Source organism: Xiphophorus hellerii, chromosome 2 (genome assembly GCF_003331165.1).
Source record: "Xiphophorus hellerii strain 12219 chromosome 2, Xiphophorus_hellerii-4.1, whole genome shotgun sequence".
Classification (NCBI taxonomy): domain Eukaryota; kingdom Metazoa; phylum Chordata; class Actinopteri; order Cyprinodontiformes; family Poeciliidae; genus Xiphophorus; species Xiphophorus hellerii.
The window spans coordinates 7,499,371-7,520,688 of record NC_045673.1 but is presented as its reverse complement, the minus strand read 5'-3'; the positions used below and the strand labels follow the sequence as shown (position 1 = coordinate 7,520,688).

At 38.7% G+C, this 21,318-nt stretch overlaps 1 protein-coding gene across 1 annotated transcript; it reads right to left on the bottom strand.

Moving 5' to 3' along the window:
- Positions 1 to 539: 539 nt before the first annotated feature.
- LOC116710489 (mucin-2-like) lies at positions 540 to 20,167 on the bottom strand. The gene is given in 52 exon segments (XM_032549573.1): positions 540 to 877; positions 965 to 1,088; positions 1,174 to 1,213; positions 1,306 to 1,434; positions 1,515 to 1,613; positions 1,708 to 1,830; positions 1,926 to 1,966; positions 2,839 to 2,943; positions 3,034 to 3,211; positions 3,301 to 3,332; positions 3,431 to 3,531; positions 3,677 to 3,746; positions 3,912 to 4,087; positions 4,189 to 4,376; positions 4,378 to 4,400; positions 4,481 to 4,664; positions 4,810 to 5,057; positions 5,275 to 5,449; positions 5,615 to 5,714; positions 5,812 to 5,816; positions 5,941 to 6,103; positions 6,148 to 6,698; positions 6,751 to 7,852; positions 8,255 to 9,361; positions 9,782 to 10,529; positions 10,636 to 10,827; positions 10,910 to 11,038; positions 13,023 to 13,179; positions 13,271 to 13,510; positions 13,629 to 13,808; positions 13,935 to 14,045; positions 14,135 to 14,273; positions 14,407 to 14,558; positions 14,742 to 14,845; positions 14,936 to 14,988; positions 15,081 to 15,336; positions 15,448 to 15,574; positions 16,113 to 16,207; positions 16,344 to 16,508; positions 16,701 to 16,705; positions 16,796 to 16,934; positions 17,029 to 17,098; positions 17,172 to 17,285; positions 17,374 to 17,524; positions 17,607 to 17,721; positions 17,808 to 17,933; positions 18,252 to 18,468; positions 18,570 to 18,697; positions 18,784 to 18,874; positions 19,429 to 19,543; positions 19,643 to 19,898; positions 20,045 to 20,167. Coding segments are annotated over 52 exon segments (9,723 nt in total). The 5' UTR covers positions 20,121 to 20,167; the 3' UTR covers positions 540 to 669.
- Positions 20,168 to 21,318: the final 1,151 nt, after the last annotated feature.

Sequence of the window (21,318 nt, the reverse complement as noted above, 5' to 3'; positions counted from 1 at the left end):
GCCCAGTTAACAGCGATTTACATATAAATAACTCAGATTTCTAAATGTTCTCATCAGTTAACTAAACATTTCCAAATTTCTTTGAAAATTCTGAACTTTCCTGCAGCTGGAATGTTTTAGAATGGCTATACAAAAAGTGTTGATGAAATTGCCTAGCCTTCCTTTCCACTGCGTATTTAAATTATGTTTCCCAACCCACAGTTTTAAATTTAGACAAAAAGAGTTGGACTTGATAAGACAGTCTCTGACTTTATGATGTAAAATAATGACAGTTCCACCTGGATTCAGGCAGCCTATTCTAGTAAAATCATTTTCCACAATTCTATCCATTGTGTTCCTATAATAATCCTTTAATCATTTTAATTTACATGTAAAACTTCAACATTGACTGTCCACAGTTTTCAAATTGAACCTGCATGTCTTAAATTCTTCACCATAAATACCACCACTGTGCTTATTTCAAATCTTCACATAATTTCTACCATGATTTTATTTGATGCCAAGTGAAATTAAACTACAAAGATAACCAAGACATGAACTGAGTTGCATATTTTTATTTGATTAGTTGATAAATATTCCACTTCAGTGGTAAATTACTTTCTAACATTGCTAGAGCGGTGCAAGACAAAACACTTCTAACATTCAGTATAGTTATGAAAGACGACTGTCTCAGAGCAGCGTGGAACTTCGTTTTCTGCGAGGAGACAGCCCTGCAGTTGTGCACTCTGTCTGGCCGCAGCTGCACTCCTCCACATAAATGTAGGTGTAGGTGAGCTTGTCTCCATTCAAGCACAGCAAATCAACGGTGCGATTGGAGGAGCGCGTTTCCTTGCAGCAGGAGCAAGAATGTTCCATAGCAGCTGCCGCTTCGGAGTACCTGAAATGAGACAATAAGAAATCTAGCTCTATATCTGCTTTCTGCATTGTTTAAGCAAATAAAAAAATAAATCTGTATCATTCTTACTTAGTGAATGTGTTGCAAGATCCCTCACAGTACGGTATTTCCACTTCGTGTTTAGACTGACAGCCATGGTGCAAAACTCGAATTTTCATGCTCACCAGTTTGCAGGCTTTGTTTATCTCCACACCTTTTTAAAAAATAAAAAAGACTCCTGATTAGTTGGTTTTAATTTCGTGGTGTTTATACAGTTGAAATTAAAATGTCATACTCACAGGTTTTACAGCACCCATTTGCAGCTGTTTGAATTGTGCCCTGAGGATGAAGATGTACATTAACAAACACTTCAACTTCTACATGCTTTGAAAACAATTATTCCAGATTTTAAAGTTGGTAATAATACATACAGGCTGGCAGTTACTCTCTTGGAAAACTGGGCAAATGATGTGTGAACTTAGGGCTGCTAGTGTGTCCCCACTCCTCATACAGGTGTAGTGCTCACACAAGTTTTCAGGCGGTGACCAGGTTTCTCCTTCCTGCAGATCAGCAGACACAGACATTAAAACAATGTGCTGCTTTGTGCTAATAAAGAACCAAAAGAGATGATCCAACTCACATTCAAGAGATGCATGGTACCATCTAAATTCAGGACACATTGTTTCTGTACACACTTCCCACAGCAGTCATAATCGTTAGTTTCCACATATTCATATCCCTTAAACCAAAGAGAAAGTTAAGCTCAGCCTTGAAGTAAGCACATTGTATTGTGCAGACTGCATGTGAATTATTTTATTTTTTTTTTTTCTTACCGGCTCACAGGTTTCATTACATTGTTGAAACACACACACTATTTTAAACAGACCGGATTTTGGGTCGACCTCATTGCTGCAGGTACAGTCCTGGCATGCAGTCACAGGAACTAAGGAACCAGGCTGACCAAGAGAAGGATTGTGGTTTAATACATCAAAGAATTTATTAAAGCTGGGTTATATGAGACATTTAAATGACGGGTCTGGTTCTTATTTACCTGGTATTCAACATACTTGTGGACACAAACTCGCTTAGGCTCTAAAAAGAGATTGGCAAAAATAAAGGTAAATTATGAGAAGTTGAAATTATGAGAATGAAGTTATATGTCAGGATTAAAGTGTAACTATTAAAGTAAACCAATACTGGTGACTGTTGTAGGGTCGACCTGCAATAGTCAGGCTTTGTGTAAATAAGCAAGTCACTTTATACTCCAAGAGTGGGAATTTATTAACAAATTATATCTCTTTCAGCATATAAAAGTAGTGTGGATGCACGCTCTTTTAGTGTTAAGTTTAGTCAGCACTCAGCACTATCAAAAATCCTAATGCTGCAGTAGTTTCAGCTTTTCAATTTAGTTTTAAAATATTTCTGACTTGTTCTCAATATTATTTTAACAATACAGAGTTTAAACTTTTTTGCTTAACATTTAACGTTTTTTGTACAATTTCTGTTTTTCCTTAAGAATTTTAATTTCATTCTTGGTATCAAATGTCAACATTATACAACATATTTTAACTTTATTTTGAAAACAGAAACAAAAACAAATTAAATCCACAGGAAAAAAATAAATAATTTCTGTGGATTTTTTCCACATTTTTGGATTATTTTTTTTTTCTCAGAAATGTAGACCATCCCTCCAGGTGATCCTCCTCTATCGGACCCTTCAAACGGTCAACCAGCATAGAACCTGAACTCCTTTCCTTCTCTCCCTGTTTCCACATTTATATCACAATAAGATGTTAAATCTTGACAACTGTACAGATCGATAGCCCTCTGTTTTCGTAAATCCCACATTTTCCATATTTGGTGTGAATCTGTTTGTTTTATTTAATTTAATCCCAAATTTTTATAGTCTACTTGTTGTCTTTTTTTAATGGTTTGATTTGAATAAACGTTCAAACTGAACTCACCACATGTATGTTCTGGACAGCATTTTCCCTCTGGAACACTGATGACTGGTTTGTATCCAACTGGACAGTTCATGCTGTTTCCTGGGCATCTGTTCATGTCGCATTCTATGTAAGATGAAAAAAAGTACAGCATTCTGTGATAAATAATAGTTCAACAAATTAGTCAAAAATGTGAATTGATGATAGGCGTCTTACGACAAATGTAGGCATAGCAACAGGGGTCCGCAGGATTGGTTTGGTTCACAACAACAAACCCTGGATCAGTGCAGTTAGCAGTGGGTGGTGCTGGGCAAGTCTTTGGTTTGCAAGTCACAGTTTTGGTAGACTCTTCACAAATGCAGTCCTGGCATTTGTACTCAAACCTCTCATCAAACTGAAAGAGTAAACCAAAGTTGCTTGGTAAGGAGGCAGTAGCATTTAAGATTTTACAGACAGTAAGCATAAGTAGTCATTTTGTCTCACCTCTCGAGGAATGCCTTCAGGATCGAGACATCCTGTTGACAAATACAGAGCAATCCAGTATTTATTTGTATTTGACTGACTGAGCAAATTCAATCCAGTTGTAGAATTCTGGGAGATAACTGCTGCTTACCACACTTTTCAACACATATTCCTGACTCTTTGTTGAAGAGTTTCATTCCATCAGGACAGAAGCAGCCCTCAGTAATAAACTTTGTGGCTGATTCATCGGCACTGAAAAAATGAAATTACAATGTTCAGATAAGAATATTATTTTACTGGCTAAACAAGCTTTAATGCCACTTTTTGTTATCAGGAAGTGTTTGGAAACATGCAAACATCACAATCAAAGCAAATGTAAATCTGTGTGACAACATACTTGTCTTCACAAGTGGGCTGTTCTGCAGGGCCACAAGGTTTATAAACTTTGTCTGATGGACAGTCAGTAGCTGTTGGAAACAAAACGACCCCCAAACTTAAAAAAAAATTGGTAACACAGTGTACAATATGTTTTGTTGTCCTGTATGTTAAGTGCTAAGTAATGCAAATATAAAAATACTCTCCCAATTCAATCTGCATTCTCAGTAGAAATAATATGATGAAGGCTGTCTTACCACATATTTTGGTGTGGTTTCTCCAGTGGATGCAAATTCCAGCCTGAGCACAGGCAGCAGCATAAGTTTGCAAACTTGTGCACTCTACTGCAGGATTCGAAACATGGCAACTATCATAAACACAACCTCTGTAGAAATTGTCTGGGGAAACCAATGGATGACATTCTGCAAAAACACTGAAAAATAAAAATAAAAGCAAAATTAAGTCATTTAGTCTTATTTAAGAAATAATTTCCTGTAGGGCTAAGAAATAATCAATGCGTCATGACATGCCTACCTGCTCTTCAGCAGATCACAAATGGACTCTGGCTTGCATGGAGTTGGTTCTAGGGGTGGTTCAGGAACTTGAGTGGGTACTACAGGTGGTGTTGGGCAGTTAGGTTGATAAATGTCATTTGCTGGCCAATAGTCTGCCATCACTGCACAATTTTCCAGCAGTTCGCCTGTCGGCAACTTGCAGTCATCAGGCCTGATTGTTGGTGCATGTCCCTAACAAAGATTTTAAACAGTTACAGTTAATGTCAAGCCTAAAGACTGATCAAAGTACAGATTTGAGAGAGATTTCTTACCACAATGACCCTCTGTGTTGCTTCCAAAGTACTGATATGGCAGGTTGACACTAAAGCCAGTCATTCCAAATGTAACTACCACATTTAGCACAGGGATCTCATAAACCAAGTTAATACCAGAACTCATAATCTTAATACCTTGTTGTGCATAGGGTAGCTTCAATTTTTCACCACTTTTTAATACCTGAAAGTATACAATAAGGAAAGACAAAAAAACTATAATGCATTCAGGCAAAAATTATATATTGGCAATATTCTGATGACACTTGTCAAAGATATCATGTCAAATGAGTTAGAGACAACTGAGTGTTGTCTTCTACAAGAGTTACCTCTAATTGTGGAGCTCCGACAAGGTTATGATTGATGAGTGTGACAACTTGAAATCCATATGCTATAATTATTGATCTTGGACAAGAAACGTCTTCAGTAGGATCACAAAATACATTGTCAACATAGATCTTCAAATGATATTTTGGTGTGATCTCCTCCATCAAAACGTAAGTACAATTTCCTTGATAACTGTAGTATAACCCATCAAATGTGATGTAATGAGGATCTCCCCAGCCTTCGCATACACCTAGAAAGCAAAAGTATACAACATCAAATTCCAATACACTTTATTGATCCCAAAGGGAACTTAAATGGTTTTGTAACTCATTTAATTAAAGAGTTATTGTAGATGGTGAAGGGCTGTGGGCAAGGACAATCTCTGTAGTGGTTTTTATTACAATTAATTTGAACATATTGGATTAAAAAAGAAACTTAAATCCATCAGTGCATATAGAATAACTTACAGTCACAAACATATTGTTGGCAGCAGTGGTACTCATCATACGCAAGAACTGGTTTCTTTTCATTGGCACAAGTTATGTTCTGGAGGGGTGGACACTCATATGGAATTATTTCAATTGTGTTGTTCTCAATGCATCTGGCCATAGTGCAGTTGCACAAGAAGAAGGTCTCATTTTGCTGTAGACAAAAATAAGTGTTAAAAACAACTAGTTATACATATTTGGGTATTCAGAAAAACAAATATAAAAAGGTCAGTGCAAATAGCTAGAAAAAAAATATGCTTCAGAAAAATCTGAAATCCAATACTAATTTGAACATGAATTAGATGTAAAATGTCTTACTAAAAACACCCCAATCATCACACTTAGGAATAACGTGTGGAAGTGGGAGTGGGAGTGGGGTGGCAGTTGTAGTTGTGGAGTTGAGTGGCAAGGTTGAGGTACTCCCACATATTTAGTGTTGTTATGAATTTCACAAACATCAGAACAAATCATTGTGAGACAAATGCCTGATCCAATGGGGTGCATAAAAAATATTACATCCCCTGAAACAGTGGTAAAAAAAAGACAGTTAGAGTTATAATTATAATATAAAGAATAAACAGAAGAAAAAGCTAAAATTATTCATTACCTGGCTGATAAACTGAGCCATTAAAAACACAGGAGCACTCTGTAGTTGTTTTTGTTGTAGTTGTCTCTGGAGTTGTCGTAGGGGGAGTTGTAGTTGTGGTTGTGGAAGGCTTTGGAGTTGTCGTAGTCGGAGTTGTAGTTGTGGTTGTGGGATACTCTGTAGTTGTTGTAGGGGGAGATGTAGTTGTGGTTGTAGTTGTCTCTGGAGTTGTTGTAGGGGGAGTTGTAGTTGTGGTTGTGGGAGGCTTTGGAGTTGTTGTAGTGGGAGTTGTTGTAGGGGGAGTTGTAGTTGTGGTTGTGGGAGGCTTTGGAGTTGTTGTAGTGGGAGTTGTGGTTGTGGGAGGCTTTGGAGTTGTCGTAGTCGGAGTTGTAGTTGTGGTTGTGGGATACTCTGTAGTTGTTGTAGGGGGAGATGTAGTTGTGGTTGTAGTTGTCTCTGGAGTTGTTGTAGGGGGAGTTGTAGTTGTGGTTGTGGGAGGCTTTGGAGTTGTCGTAGTGGGAGTTGTGGTTGTGGGAGGCTTTGGAGTTGTCGTAGTCGGAGTTGTAGTTGTGGTTGTGGTTGTGGGATACTCTGTAGTTGTTGTAGGGGGAGATGTAGTTGTGGTTGTGGGAGGCTTTGGAGTTGTCGTAGTGGGAGTTGTAGTTGTGGGAGGCTTTGGAGTTGTCGTAGTGGGAGGTGCAGTTGTAATTTTTGTGGTTGTTGGTGGCTCTAGAGTTGTCGTAGGGGGAGTTGTAGTTGTGGTTGTAGTTGTCTCTGGAGTTGTTGTAGGGGGAGTTGTAGTTGTGGTTGTGGGAGGCTTTGGAGTTGTCGTAGTCGGAGTTGAAGTTGTGGTTGTGGTTGTGGGATACTCTGTAGTTGTTGTAGGGGGATGTAGTTGGGTTGTAGTTGTCTCTGGAGTTGTCGTAGTGGGAGTTGTAGTTGTGGTTGTGGGAGGCTTTGGAGTTGTCGTAGTGGGAGGTGCAGTTGTAGTTTTTGTGGTTGTTGTTGGCTCTGTAGTTGTCGTAGGGGGAGTTGTAGTTGTGGTTGTAGTTGTCTCTGGAGTTGTTGTAGGGGGAGTTGTAGTTGTGGTTGTGGGAGGCTTTGGAGTTGTCGTAGTCGGAGTTGTAGTTGTGGTTGTGGTTGTGGGATACTCTGTAGTTGTTGTAGGGGGAGATGTAGTTGTGGTTGTAGTTGTCTCTGGAGTTGTTGTAGGGGGAGTTGTAGTTGTGGTTGTGGGAGGCTTTGGAGTTGTCGTAGTGGGAGTTGTAGTTGTGGGAGGCTTTGGAGTTGTCGTAGTGGGAGGTGCAGTTGTAGTTTTTGTGGTTGTTGTTGGCTCTGTAGTTGTCGTAGGGGGAGTTGTAGTTGTGGTTGTAGTTGTCTCTGGAGTTGTTGTAGGGGGAGTTGTAGTTGTGGTTGTGGGAGGCTTTGGAGTTGTCGTAGTCGGAGTTGTAGTTGTGGTTGTGGTTGTGGGATACTCTGTAGTTGTTGTAGGGGGAGATGTAGTTGTGGTTGTAGTTGTCTCTGGAGTTGTTGTAGGGGGAGTTGTAGTTGTGGTTGTGGGAGGCTTTGGAGTTGTCGTAGTGGGAGTTGTAGTTGTGGGAGGCTTTGGAGTTGTCGTAGTGGGAGGTGCAGTTGTAGTTTTTGTGGTTGTTGGTGGCTCTAGAGTTGTCGTAGGGGGAGTTGTAGTTGTGGTTGTAGTTGTCTCTGGAGTTGTTGTAGGGGGAGTTGTAGTTGTGGTTGTGGGAGGCTTTGGAGTTGTCGTAGTGGGAGTTGTAGTTGTGGTTGTGGGAGGCTTTGGAGTTGTCGTAGTGGGAGTTGTAGTTGTGGTTGTGGGATACTCTGTAGTTGTTGTAGGGGGAGATGTAGTTGTGGTTGTAGTTGTCTCTGTAGTTGTTGTAGGGGGAGTGGTAGTTGTGGTTGTAGTTGTCTCTGGAGTTGTCGTAGGAGGAGTGGTAGTTGTGGTTGTTGGCTCTTTAGTAGTTGTGGTTGTGGGAAGCTTTGTAGTTGTTGTAGGGGAAGTTGTAGTTGTAGTTTTTGTGGTTGTCGTAGGCATCGTTGTTGTGAATGTTGTTGTTGTTGTTTGACATACTGGACAGCAGTATAATCTGAATTTGTAGTTAAAACACTTTCCTGGGCGCTTTGGCTGGTCTTCTTTTTTACAGATTAATCCAATTTTTTTATCACACCTTACGACCTGCTGAGTTTCTTTCAAATACTCCTCAAAGTCCATGTCTGGTACAGCTACTGACCTACAATCAATTTCCTCTGGATCTTTACATACAGTTTGACCACTGTTTGTGATGTTTTCATAGGTTTCCCAGTCATTTTTGTCTGTGATTGGGTCATGCACATTATACCAGTCAGACCACTCACAAGTTGTTGGAAGGCATGGAGTTATGACAGAAGTTGTGGTAGAGGGAGGTGCAGTTGTAGTTGTTGTAGGGGGAGATGTAGTTGTGGTTGTGGGAGGCTCTGAAGTTGTCGTAGTGGGAGTTGTAGTTGTGGTTGTAGTTGTCTCTGGAGTTGTTGTAGGGGGAGTTGTAGTTGTGGTTGTGGGAGGCTTTGGAGTTGTCGTAGTGGGAGGTGCAGTTGTAGTTTTTGTGGTTGTTGTTGGCTCTGTAGTTGTCGTAGGGGGAGTTGTAGTTGTGGTTGTAGTTGTCTCTGGAGTTGTTGTAGGGGGAGTTGTAGTTGTGGTTGTGGGAGGCTTTGGAGTTGTCGTAGTCGGAGTTGTAGTTGTGGTTGTGGGATACTCTGTAGTTGTTGTAGGGGGAGATGTAGTTGTGGTTGTAGTTGTCTCTGGAGTTGTTGTAGGGGGAGTTGTAGTTGTGGTTGTGGGAGGCTTTGGAGTTGTCGTAGTGGGAGTTGTAGTTGTGGGAGGCTTTGGAGTTGTCGTAGTGGGAGGTGCAGTTGTAGTTTTTGTGGTTGTTGTTGGCTCTGTAGTTGTCGTAGGGGGAGTTGTAGTTGTGGTTGTAGTTGTCTCTGGAGTTGTTGTAGGGGGAGTTGTAGTTGTGGTTGTGGGAGGCTTTGGAGTTGTCGTAGTCGGAGTTGTAGTTGTGGTTGTGGTTGTGGGATACTCTGTAGTTGTTGTAGGGGGAGATGTAGTTGTGGTTGTAGTTGTCTCTGGAGTTGTTGTAGGGGGAGTTGTAGTTGTGGTTGTGGGAGGCTTTGGAGTTGTCGTAGTGGGAGTTGTAGTTGTGGGAGGCTTTGGAGTTGTCGTAGTGGGAGGTGCAGTTGTAGTTTTTGTGGTTGTTGGTGGCTCTAGAGTTGTCGTAGGGGGAGTTGTAGTTGTGGTTGTGGGAGGCTTTGGAGTTGTCGTAGTGGGAGTTGTAGTTGTGGTTGTGGGATACTCTGTAGTTGTTGTAGGGGGAGATGTAGTTGTGGTTGTAGTTGTCTCTGTAGTTGTTGTAGGGGGAGTGGTAGTTGTGGTTGTAGTTGTCTCTGGAGTTGTCGTAGGAGGAGTGGTAGTTGTGGTTGTTGGCTCTTTAGTTGTCGTAGGGGGAGTTGTAGTTGTGGTTGTGGGAAGCTTTGTAGTTGTTGTAGGGGAAGTTGTAGTTGTAGTTTTTGTGGTTGTCGTAGGCATCGTTGTTGTGAATGTTGTTGTTGTTGTTTGACATACTGGACAGCAGTATAATCTGAATTTGTAGTTAAAACACTTTCCTGGGCGCTTTGGCTGGTCTTCTTTTTTACAGATTAATCCAATTTTTTTATCACACCTTACGACCTGCTGAGTTTCTTTCAAATACTCCTCAAAGTCCATGTCTGGTACAGCTACTGACCTACAATCAATTTCCTCTGGATCTTTACATACAGTTTGACCACTGTTTGTGATGTTTTCATAGGTTTCCCAGTCATTTTTGTCTGTGATTGGGTCATGCACATTATACCAGTCAGACCACTCACAAGTTGTTGGAAGGCATGGAGTTATGACAGAAGTTGTGGTAGAGGGAGGTGCAGTTGTAGTTGTTGTAGGGGGAGTTGTGGTTGTGGTTGTGGGAGGCTCTGAAGTTGTCGTAGTGGGAGTTGTAGTTGTGGTTGTGGGATACTCTGTAGTTGTTGTAGGGGGAGTTGTAGTTTTGGTTGTGGGATACTCTGTAGTTGTTGTAGGGGGAGTTGTAGTTGTGGTTGTGGGAGGCTCTGTAGTTGTCGTAGGGGGAGTTGTAGTTGTAGGAGGCTTTGGAGTTGTCGTAGTGGGAGTTGTAGTTGTGGGAGGCTCTGGAGTTGTTGTAGTGGGAGGTGCAGTTGTAGTTTTTGTGGTTGTTGTTGGCTCTGTAGTTGTCGTAGGGGGAGTTGTAGTTGTGGTTGTAGGAGGCTTTGGAGTTGTTGTAGTGGGAGTTGTAGTTGTGGGAGGCTCTGGAGTTGTCGTAGTGGGAGGTGCAGTTGTAGTTTTTGTGGTTGTTGTTGGCTCTGCAGTTGTCGTAGGGGCAGTTGTAGTTGTGGTTGTAGGAGGCTTTGGTGTTGTCGTAGTGGGAGTTGTAGTTGTGGGAGGCTCTGGAGTTGTTGTGGTGGGAGGTGCAGTTGTAGTTTTTGTGGTTGTTGTTGGCTCTGTAGTTGTCGTAGTGGGAGGTGCAGTTGTAGTTTTTGTGGTTGTAGTTGTCTCTGTAGTTGTCGTAGGGGGAGCTTTTGTTTGTGGTGCTTGGCTCTGGAGTTGCTGAAGGGGTTGGTGTAGGGGGAGTAGTAACTTTTGTTGTTGTTGGTGACTCTAAAGTTGTAGGTTCCGTTGGAGAAGTTGTTGTTGGGCTTGTTGCACATGGTTCACTTGTGCTGTATCACAGTTGTATTAATGCAGATTGCATAGTAGCACATTCCCATGTTGTCAGTGACATTGTATATCACATCATTATCTTCATATATTGTCCCATTGTACAAGCAATAGGCACATTCTTCCACACAGGTCTGATTCTTCTCATCAAAAATTGGCTTATCTTCTGGGCATACTGGATAACAACCTGTAAAAAGCACATCAAATATGTTGTACACTACATAGATACAATGCTAAAATAAAAATTGGATCTTGAATGGTATTCTTACCCTCCAGATTAGGTATCGGGTTGTTACAAATTCCTTGTGGGTTCAAACAGGTCTTGTAACAAGGTGTGTGGCAAGGGCTGTAGTGCCATGTACAATCATCTGGGTTGTTATAGTAATCACAAAAAACAGCTAAAAATGAAAGCATAGCAGATGTCAGTAACATTCGGAAATGTTAAAAACAATGTGATACATTTCTTAAAATTACCTGGATAAAGACAATATAATTTTATTGTGGAAGATAAAATTCACAAATCATTGAAGAATATTTGATCTTGTCTGATTTGAATAAGATTTTTAATTAAACCAATTTTGAACTGAAATATATATATTTTTAAAGCGTTTACAACCTTTATAGAAACTTTAATTTTTGTTTTCCGTATTGTTTGATGGAATTATCATGTTTTAGTCAGGTGTTAAGTATTGATTTAATATTCCTGAGAGACTGAGATTAATCATCCAGTATGTGTCTCTGAAGCAGAAGCAATAGAACGTACAGCAGTACCAAGATCTCAACTAAGAACCTATACCAATAATTCAATTATGATTCTAGATTTATCTTTCCCACAGTCCTAGTTTGTCACTCAGGAAGAGTGAGGCAGGTATCACAGTTGGACAATGGAGAAGAAATGGGGATTGTAAAAACATACTGTGGCCCCGATGGGACAGCACATAGGGTAAAAATCTCCTGCAGGGTCCACCTGACCCCTCTTAGGGCTGTTGGAGGGTTAATAAACAACAGGTGGCTTTCTTTATTTCACAAACACATAGTTGATTAAAAACACATTTGAAAGCTTGTTCACTTTCTTGTCTGCACAAAAAGCAACTTTAATGTGTGTACAAAACAAGAATTAAGTGTTCTTAATTCTTCCATCGACAGGTTCAAATCGCAGACACAGCCTCAAATACATACTTACAAACCAATTTCATTAACATTTGTGAAGAAAATGTGCATTTTTATAGTCATCATTGTGCTTTTGGCATGATTCAAATGCAATACATTTTATTAAAAGAACTGTAGTCTTCCATTAGTAGGTTTCTTGACACTTTTCCAATGTATATACACAGATCTGTGCACCCAAATTAACTAATTTAAAAAATTGGTAATATTTCTGAAGTTCAAACATATATCAGAAATTATTTCAGAAGACTATTGATCGCTACAAGTAGAGTGACGTCTCTCTGCAACCGGACAGAGAAGGTTCAACAAAGTATTAAGAGATTCCAAGTGGACCATTCCATTTTGAAGCACAGCACTGGAAATCCAGTGATGCTGAAATTTCCCATTGCTGTGTGGATTGTGCCCAGTGGAAAATCCTCTAGGATTGACAACAAACCTTAATGTATTTCCTGAAGCTAAAATTGAATTGTGTTTGTTCTTTCACAAAATAAATTGTATAAAACTGTGTTCAATGTCATTATTTATTGTTTCATCATTATTTCATCCTACAACAATGAAATAATTGAAATCAATACCCATAATTATCAAAATTATGGGTACTTAGCATGTTTTGACAAGAAATAGGTGGAGGCATTGGAACTAAGTCTTAATTTATTAAGAGGTGGGTTGTAACTAGTTACATTTACTGAGGTACATTTACAAGATACAATTTACTGTAGCTATTGGAGCAAAATTAATATGTATACAAATCTTTCACTGTATATGAAATGAAATGATGTATGTCTTAAAAAACAGAATAATTTAAATCTAAATGTTTTGAACCAAACTCCAAATTTTCACTTTTGAGTACACTTTGTAAGGGAACACAATTTACATTACACGTAAGTATAAGAGTCATTCGTTAAAATTCAAGGACTTCTTCAAAATTCAACAGTCTTGTGATAGATATATTCTTTAGAGATAAAGTTTTGAGTAAGAGCCTAAGGACGTTCATGCTGAAATTATTACATTTTCAAAAATAAACCTTATTTTTTGAAATAAGGTTTCAAAAATAATGCAAGCATTTAATAAGTTAGTAGCTAAGAAAGGATTGCTTTGTTTATGGTGATGACAAGCAATTTTAAAGCCATTTCGACCAAAGTCTCTGCAGAGATGAACATGGTGCCACAAAGACAAAAGCATAATTTTAATCAAAGAGTGTTATAGTTTACTCACGGCAAATGTCTGGGGTTCTCCATCTAACACAAACTCCAGCCTCATTGCAAGCCTGAGCGTAGGCTGCGACAGCTGAGCAGAAACACTCACAGTCTCCTCCAGTGTCGCAGGCACACGAGTCTTTCACACAGTTATCATAGAAAGGGCGGGGATCAACCTGTTTGTTTACAAAATAAAACAAACCAATATAAGAAAATGGAGCATGTTTAATTTTTTTATTGCAAAAAATAGAACTAAATTATTCAGACCTTAGAGTGGCAGTCTTTGAATGTCTCCCCTGTTACGATGCTGCACATCATTTTTGCCCATTGATGTCTCATCGGTGCAGCTACACAAGAATCCACAATCTCTTCCTTATCTGGGCAAGTGCTCTGAACTTTCCAGCTGTTTGCAAACTCTAGAGGGTTGCTCACTACCAGCTGACCCTGGGTGGTGAAGTCGTTCAGTCCATTTCCATCAAAATTTCCACACAAGCCACACACTGAACCCTGTGCACACAGTCACACCAGGCAAGTCATTTGTCACAAAATACATTTTTAAAGAAAATGTGATATCCATTTGTAAAAGATTCCCTGTCATTCTTAATAAATATTGACTGTTACTCACGCTGTGCTGGGGCTCCAGAAGGATGCGAACAGCTGTTTTTCGATCCCATATCACCGCCAGACCAATTTTTGATTCTACCACCAGGTACAAGCCGACCCTCCTTATTCTGTACTGAATCAGGACGCCATGTCCCAGATCTTCCTCTACGTATTTACCCTTCATTAGTTTGATTTCTGTTCGCTAGAACCCAAAAGAGATTTCTGTTTCAGTAGCTATTGTTAACATAACATAACCTCTTTCTTGCAAATAGCTCTGAAATGTAACATTCCACTGCTTTAGGCTCAGAAATATTCTGTCTGGACTTACCCCAAGTTGAATTCTGACAGTTTTGGAGCAGGTGGTTCCCGAAGAGCCACAGGGTACATTTTCTGTAATAACTCCAAAGTTGTTTTCAGCTGTTTTGTTGCCACATTTATTCTTAAAAAGAAAAACTTACGTTAAGCATTCAGTGTGTGTGTGTGTGTGTGTGTGAGTAATAATCTCCAACAGTCATTAATTTTATTTACCGCGACAGCGATGTAACCACATTCACCCTGAAATCCATATGGCCTTTGATCAAATGTGTTGTAGTGCCCACTTCCATAAATAATGCAAGAAGCTGGGCATTTTTTCTCAGTGCACTGCCATTTTCCACTTTTACAATTGCTAGATTGCAAAGAAATTGTGATAAATTGTTGAATAGTTTCTAAATAAGCTGCAAAGTAACATTGTAACAACTTGACATTGAAACAAGGTATACATTATACAAATTGTAATTGTATTTCAAATATGGGCTTACCAGGTATTGCACAGGTTAGGAATCACTGCTCCGGGAGCAAAAATATGTCCGTTATGCTTACAAGGACAGTCAGCCTCTTTCACACAGTTCCCTTTGCCGTCTTCAAGAAGGCCTTCGGGACACCGACAGCCAGACTCACACTCTGTAAAAACCTAGGAGGGGAGAAAAATTGTAAGAATTTGAAACAAGAAACCTTTGTCATTTTTGTTAAATTTGTTTTCATACTATAAAAACACTTGGAATTTACTATTTAAAAAAGACAATCCACAGATATCTCAGAAATAATTATTGGATAAACTCACTGAGGCTCAGTGGCTTTAATAACATCTACTCACACATTCATCACTTTCCAGATTCGAACAAGCTTTAGCACACTTTAGTCCAAGTTCTCCTGCTGTCGCAGAGGAACAGTTGAAAAAAACTTTTGGATAAGGACACACTATAACAAAAAAAAGAATCATTTTACTTTATAGTCAATCAACCGAATAAGGGAGCTATAAAAGGGAGAGGAGAGTAGAAACAAACTAACATGACACGCGGCTTCTCCAAGAACGACAATGAAGTATTCCATTATTGCACACACTAGAAGAAGACATTAAAAATCCTGTAAGGTACATGAAGGATATTATGATAAAAACTGACAGATACCACAAATTTAGTTTTCATTTAATCACCAGTGCTCATCTCTGATGTTGATGGATGTCCCTGGATTAATGTAATTGTCATTATAGAAGCAGGAACATTTTTCCACTGGAACACAAAGGCCATTTTCATTCAAGTAGAGACCCTCAGCACAGGAGCAGCCGTCCACAGGCAAGAAGTCCGAGGTGCAGCTCTGCTGCTCCGAGCTCAAAGACCTGCATGTCAGCTGGCATCTCTGATGTGTGTAAGAGAAGGTCTGAGATGCTGGGCAGCTCTTTGTGTCTGTATCTGTTTTGTGGCATTACAAGAAGATGATTGCTTAGAATTTTCATGTCTTACAAATGAGGGCGATAACACTTTAATAATCATTATTCACAACATATAAAATGATGCTCTTACCACACACATTCTCTCTCCAGTTTGTCAGGAAAACTCCCTTTTCTGCACAAGCTCGAGCATAAGAAGAGAAGACGGCACACAAACACGCCTCGCTCTTCTCACAACTACAGGTGGAGTAGATACATCGCTGCAGGAGACAGAAAACACACTCAGAAAAATGATTGTTCCACCAAATATAACAAGTGGTGATTACTGAAAATGAGCATTATGGCTCTTTGTCCAGGGTTGCACAGCCTTTGGGGTGCCTCAATTAAGTTTTCTATCAATTATTTCTATGTCAAATCAATCCTTTAATGTTTATTGTCAATCAAAACCTAAAACAAGGTAAATGCCTTAAGAAAACATGAGTGGTTGAAGTCATTATATGCTCCTTCTGATAGAGCACTTCAGTGAAGGGTTACCTTACTTTTAGTGAGGAATCAGGACTGTGTCTGGTTCTCTTTTGATCAAAATCTAAAATCCCCAGGCATGTCAAATCTGAACTGGATATTTCTATAATGTACAGATCATCCTTAAAACACAGGTAGACATGAAAAAACCTTTATTTGTTAAAAAAAATAGCAGTTTTAATGTTTACTCTGAACTATCTTAGCTTGTTGTAGGGTTGCAGAAGATCAAGAGCAGCTGCTAAACGTGATAGAATTTTTAAAATATTTTTTTTATACCTTGTGAAACATCTCGGGATCCACCACCGATCGGCACTGGGCAAAAGCACTGTCTGGACTCATAAGTAAGGCGCACCAGTGTTTGGCATACATCTCTAAAGGGAAGAGGGGGGAGAACAATAGTTTTAATTTCAATCTCTACAGCTGAACTGTTATTTAAAACATAAGACTTGGCAACTAAGAGCAGACCATAACTTTCAAAGGAATAAAAAATCCACAATTGTTAGTTACCATTTTCCAAACTGAGGGAACATGGATCATCAAGTCTTTCCTCAGTGTCTGAGCACATGAGGTTAGCCTTCCAAGAGTTGCTGAAGGTCGCTGCAGTTCCCTCCACGATCCCCTGAGGAGTCTTCATTTCATCACTCAAGATCATGTTGAAGTTCCCACATAAACCTGAAGACATCAATTATTTTAACATTTTGAAAAGAAAACTGAAGAAAAGATGAAGAAAATATATTTTTTAGCGTTTCTCAGGGGGGATAATGTTGACACAATCAAAATTATCAGTGTCTTCTATTAGACTCTAATTTCTGCTTAGCACAGTTGTAATCTTTTTGTAGTCAGCTCCAAGCTGTTATTTTAGACACTGACTAGTGATGGAAGTTGCAAACAATGTTTTACCACCAGCATATAAACGTTTGTTGTTGAGACAAATGAACATTCTGATGCTCAAAACTCACCACGTGTCTTTGATCTGTAAGCTTTGCTCCAGGCTGATGTAGATTTGCATGAGAGGGACATGCTGGATCTGAATCTGCAACCCAAATCTGGTCTGCAGCATGATGTGAAAGGATGAGGCGTGGAAAATGTCGATGTCTCCTAAAATAAACAGATTAATATAATCTCAGACTTATATTTAAATGGAACCTGGAAGAATACTGTTTAATTCAGACTTTTTGATGGTCTGACCTACCTGATTGGTACGGCAAAGTGACAGTCTGCATGTTCTGTTGAACTACACCATCAGAGGTGAATGATAGCACCTGAGGAAACAAAAATGAGTCAAATAGGTTTTCACAGTTTAATCTTATTAAATGGTTATGTTATTTTACTCACGCTATTTCTGTCATTGTTTAGCAGGATTTTAAGAGACTTCAGACATGTGTCAAACTGTTGGTGAGCACAAGGCACCAGCTGGGCCAGGAGGGTAAAGTTTGGGCTCGCTCCATCCTAAAATGTACATTGAAATCACAATTGAATAAAAAAAAGAAAAGTCTTATCTTGCTGCACTAAGCATGTTATTGAATTGCTCATTTACCTTGCTTTCCACCTTTGCCAGAGTGTAGTAACAATCCCCATGGAAAGTGTAAGTTTTCCCATCAAAAGTAGTGAAATATGAACCTTGTTCAACTGCACATGTAGCCGGTGTTTCTAGAGTGATGCAATCCCACATTCCCTCAAAGCATGTGCTGAAATAAAATATATATTTATAGTTAACATAAAAGACTTTAATTTACACAGTCTGTATACTTGGCTAAGCATCTGACATACCATTCCTCTTGATCTTGTCGGTAAACCTCTCCAGTATTGTAGATTTCATCATGCTTGCACTGACATTCAGACTGAGGAATACAGCCTCTCTCAGAAATATCATCAAACACCGTTCCTGAGGAAAGGCATTTTTTATTTCAGTGGAATTTTATTTAAAAAATCTAGACCGATCAATTAATCTAAAATGTTATATGAACTAACCAGAAGGACAGAAGCAGCCGTCCATTTTGTGGTCCTCACAGAGTGAACTTGTGTCCTGATGTGTGCAAGTATCCATGCAATGGGAACCACTTTCTTCATACACCATGTTGTAAGGGCATTCTTTGGCTGTGACAATGAGTTGTGAGAATTAAGATAGGCGAAGAAGGGTTTTAATTTATGTGTTTTTATGGAAAAAGTGAATTTAAAGCTATTCTTATTTTTGTAACATTAGGCACTATAAATGAATTAATGGCAATGTAATGCAAAAAATGTCTCTACAACATTGTGATTGACCTGACTGAATATGACATTTTGCAGAAAACATGTTTTTGTTTCATAAAGTTTTTAACTGAAATTTTACATTTATTTCTTACTCTGATAATTCCAGTTAACAGAATCTCGCCACATCATATCCAAAAGCTACAGAAAGACTGAAACTCTTACCACAGAACTGAGTTGTCCTCCAGTTGGGAGGCTGTCCTCCTGCATGGGAACACTGTCGAGAAAACTCAGACAGCGTGCTGCAGGCACAGAAGTCATTGGTATTGTTCTTGCAGCCACACATGTCCTTTACACAGGCCTGGATGTAAACTTCAGGGTTAATCAGTTTAGTGCATGAGCTCCAGGACTCTGACAAAAACATGTTTTCGCAGAGAGTTAGCTGTAGAGAAAAAGAAAAAAGAAAAACAGGAGTGAAGTTAGCTTGTGGGTACTTATTAAAATGTTGTAAAGGTGCATGCATTAATTGAATAATAAACTCACAAATTCCTTGCAGGAATCTGAGACAGCCACATCCTCCAGTAATTCTTCCTCATAAGGGTCCTCGCACTCATCATTTGGGTGGTGGGCTTTGTATTTGTTGCCAAACTCAATGGGGCTGATTTTACGATCTGTGAGCGATCAGATCAGATCAGATCAGACTGTCATAATACAGAATCTAAAAGAATCAACTCAGACTAAATCACCGTATACATACCATAAAGAATGAACTCATTGTATACTGGGACACCGTTGAAGTCTCCACAAAGTCCACAAGTTCGGTTTGCAAAGTCAGCATCAATTTCCACCTAAAACATGTGCAAAAAAAGAGTTCTAAAACTAAATCTTTTAGTTCTAGTTTAAAACTAAAACTCTCTACAAAAAAGAGTTCTACAACTAAATCTTTTAGTTCTAGTTTAAAACTAAAACTCTCTACAAAAAAGAGTTCTAAAACTAAATCTTTTAGTTCTAGTTTAAAACTAAAACTCTCTACAAAAAAGAGTTCTAAAACTAAATATTTTAGTTTTAGTTTAAAACTAAAACTCTCTACAAAAAAGAGTTCTAAAACTAAATATTTTAGTTTTAGTTTAAAACTAAAACTCTCTACGAAAAAGAGTTCTAAAACGAAATCTTTTAGTTTTAGTTTTAATAAACTAAAACTAAAACATTATTAATACCAGAAATACCATTGCAAAAAAAAAAAGACAATAGATCATCAATGTGCTAAAAAATGACCAATAGAATGTAAAATATCCAGAATAACTGAAACTAATAAGTTGCCTTTCAAAGGAAACACCAACTATCATTGGAAAATAGTACATTTGATTATAAATCTTCATTTGTGTGAAAGGTAGGTTTTTACCATCACAGCATCTTCTCCATTCCACATCACAGTGAATCCAACTTTGCTCTGAAACTTGATGTAAGCAGCATTATTTTTCACTTGCACTCCTGCCTTGTAATAAGGTAGAGGGACTCTGGTAAAAGAAAAACATTTAGTAGACATTTGTTTTGTTTTTTACTGTGAGACCAACATATCTGTGGCTTTTTCAGCTTTAGCTCTTCATTTTACTCACTTCTCATAGTTGACAGTGACCCAGCTCTTGCTGATGTGAAACAAAAGTTCATTGATGGTGATTGCCAAGTAGCTGATGGTCGGGTTTCCGTCCTTTTCTGCTTTCTTTATGTGCACTGAGAAGAGCTGATAGGAGTCGTGGCAGTTGGAGATCAGGTTGTATTCACACATGCCGGGAAACTGGTACACATCACCATCGAAGGTCTTGAAGTGATGTCTGCCCCATGTGCTGCAGATGCTGCTGACATGGTTGGAAACTAAAAGAGGATTTCTAATTAAATCTTGAAACTCTACACTCAGTTGAAAGTAGAAACAAAGAAATCAATAAGACATCCATGAAAATCTTCACTGTGTTTTTCTTCATCAGAAAATCATTCCTTTGTGTGTAAAGTTGGAATCTTACCCAGTGTGGTTTGGACCTCAGAGAAAGTGGCGACAGATAGCACAAGGAAACTCCACAACGCAGATCTCCACCTCATGATTGCCACTGTGGGCTCGCTGTCATCAGCACTAGAAATGGTCAATCGTACCTGGCTGCCATTTAAATAGACAGCAAAATTTCTTTGTTCACACCCTCTGTCCAAATGGGACATGAAGTTTTACTGCCAGGTCATGGCAAACATTTGCATGACTGTCTGACGCCTTTCAAAAGTCCAATATAAATTATTCTTATATCCTCCTCATCTCTTTATTGAACAAATATAATTGCCCTTTATGTAGGAATATTTTTGAAATGGAGATGGAGTCCAATAAATCTCTTTGACTGTTTCTGTTTCTTTTCTAAATGCACCTTACATTGCAAGGTTAATAATATCACAGGGAAATTACAACAGAAACACAACTTAGAAAAATGCTAAACTGGGTACATTCAAAGGTTATTAACACTAAAATTAGTTATTTAATTAACTTTTAGTATGAAAAACTTTGAGGCCAGAACAGAAATTTGACCTGTTGACTCGTAAAAAAGGATATATCATGACCCCTGATCAAAAAAGATACCTAAGTGACCTCATGATGATAGATGTTGTTGTCATGTTCAATTATGTAGCCACATTTCTTTATGATAAACAATGCGTAGGTTATAGAAAATTATTTAACATTTTTTAAATTTTGAAAGTATGTATATACTCAAATGTGCAGACTTTCAAAGAGATTTATCAGACTCCATGCCTGTTTGAAGTAAGATTCAATAAAACAGTGAAGGAGAGAATTGAGCAGCACCCATCATATTTCATTAGACAACTAAATTTATGGAGAACATAATTCAGAGTTCTCAGAAGATAGTAATTGTTTCTGATTATTTTCTACATTTCTGAAAGCTTTATGCAATTCAAAACAGCATATGTTAATGGTTTAGGCCCATGGTTATAAAATAGTTTGTTTACTTGGATAGACAGGAAGTGAAAAGGGATGGAATAAAAAATTGTGATACAAAACCTGATCCTGAACCAATTCTGTTTAGTCTCACACCCTTCTTCTTTGTTAAACCCCCAAAATCGTGTTTTACTTATTTATTTTTTTTGACCAAAGTCACAAAAGTCTGTCTCAGTGCATTCAATGAAAGAATGGATGGTTGAATAACACAGAAGTACGTCACCAGAAGTTAATATTTGCTCTCTTCTAGTTATAGTACCCATTTCATTATCTTAATTGTGTTGAACTATGAATGGACCAGGA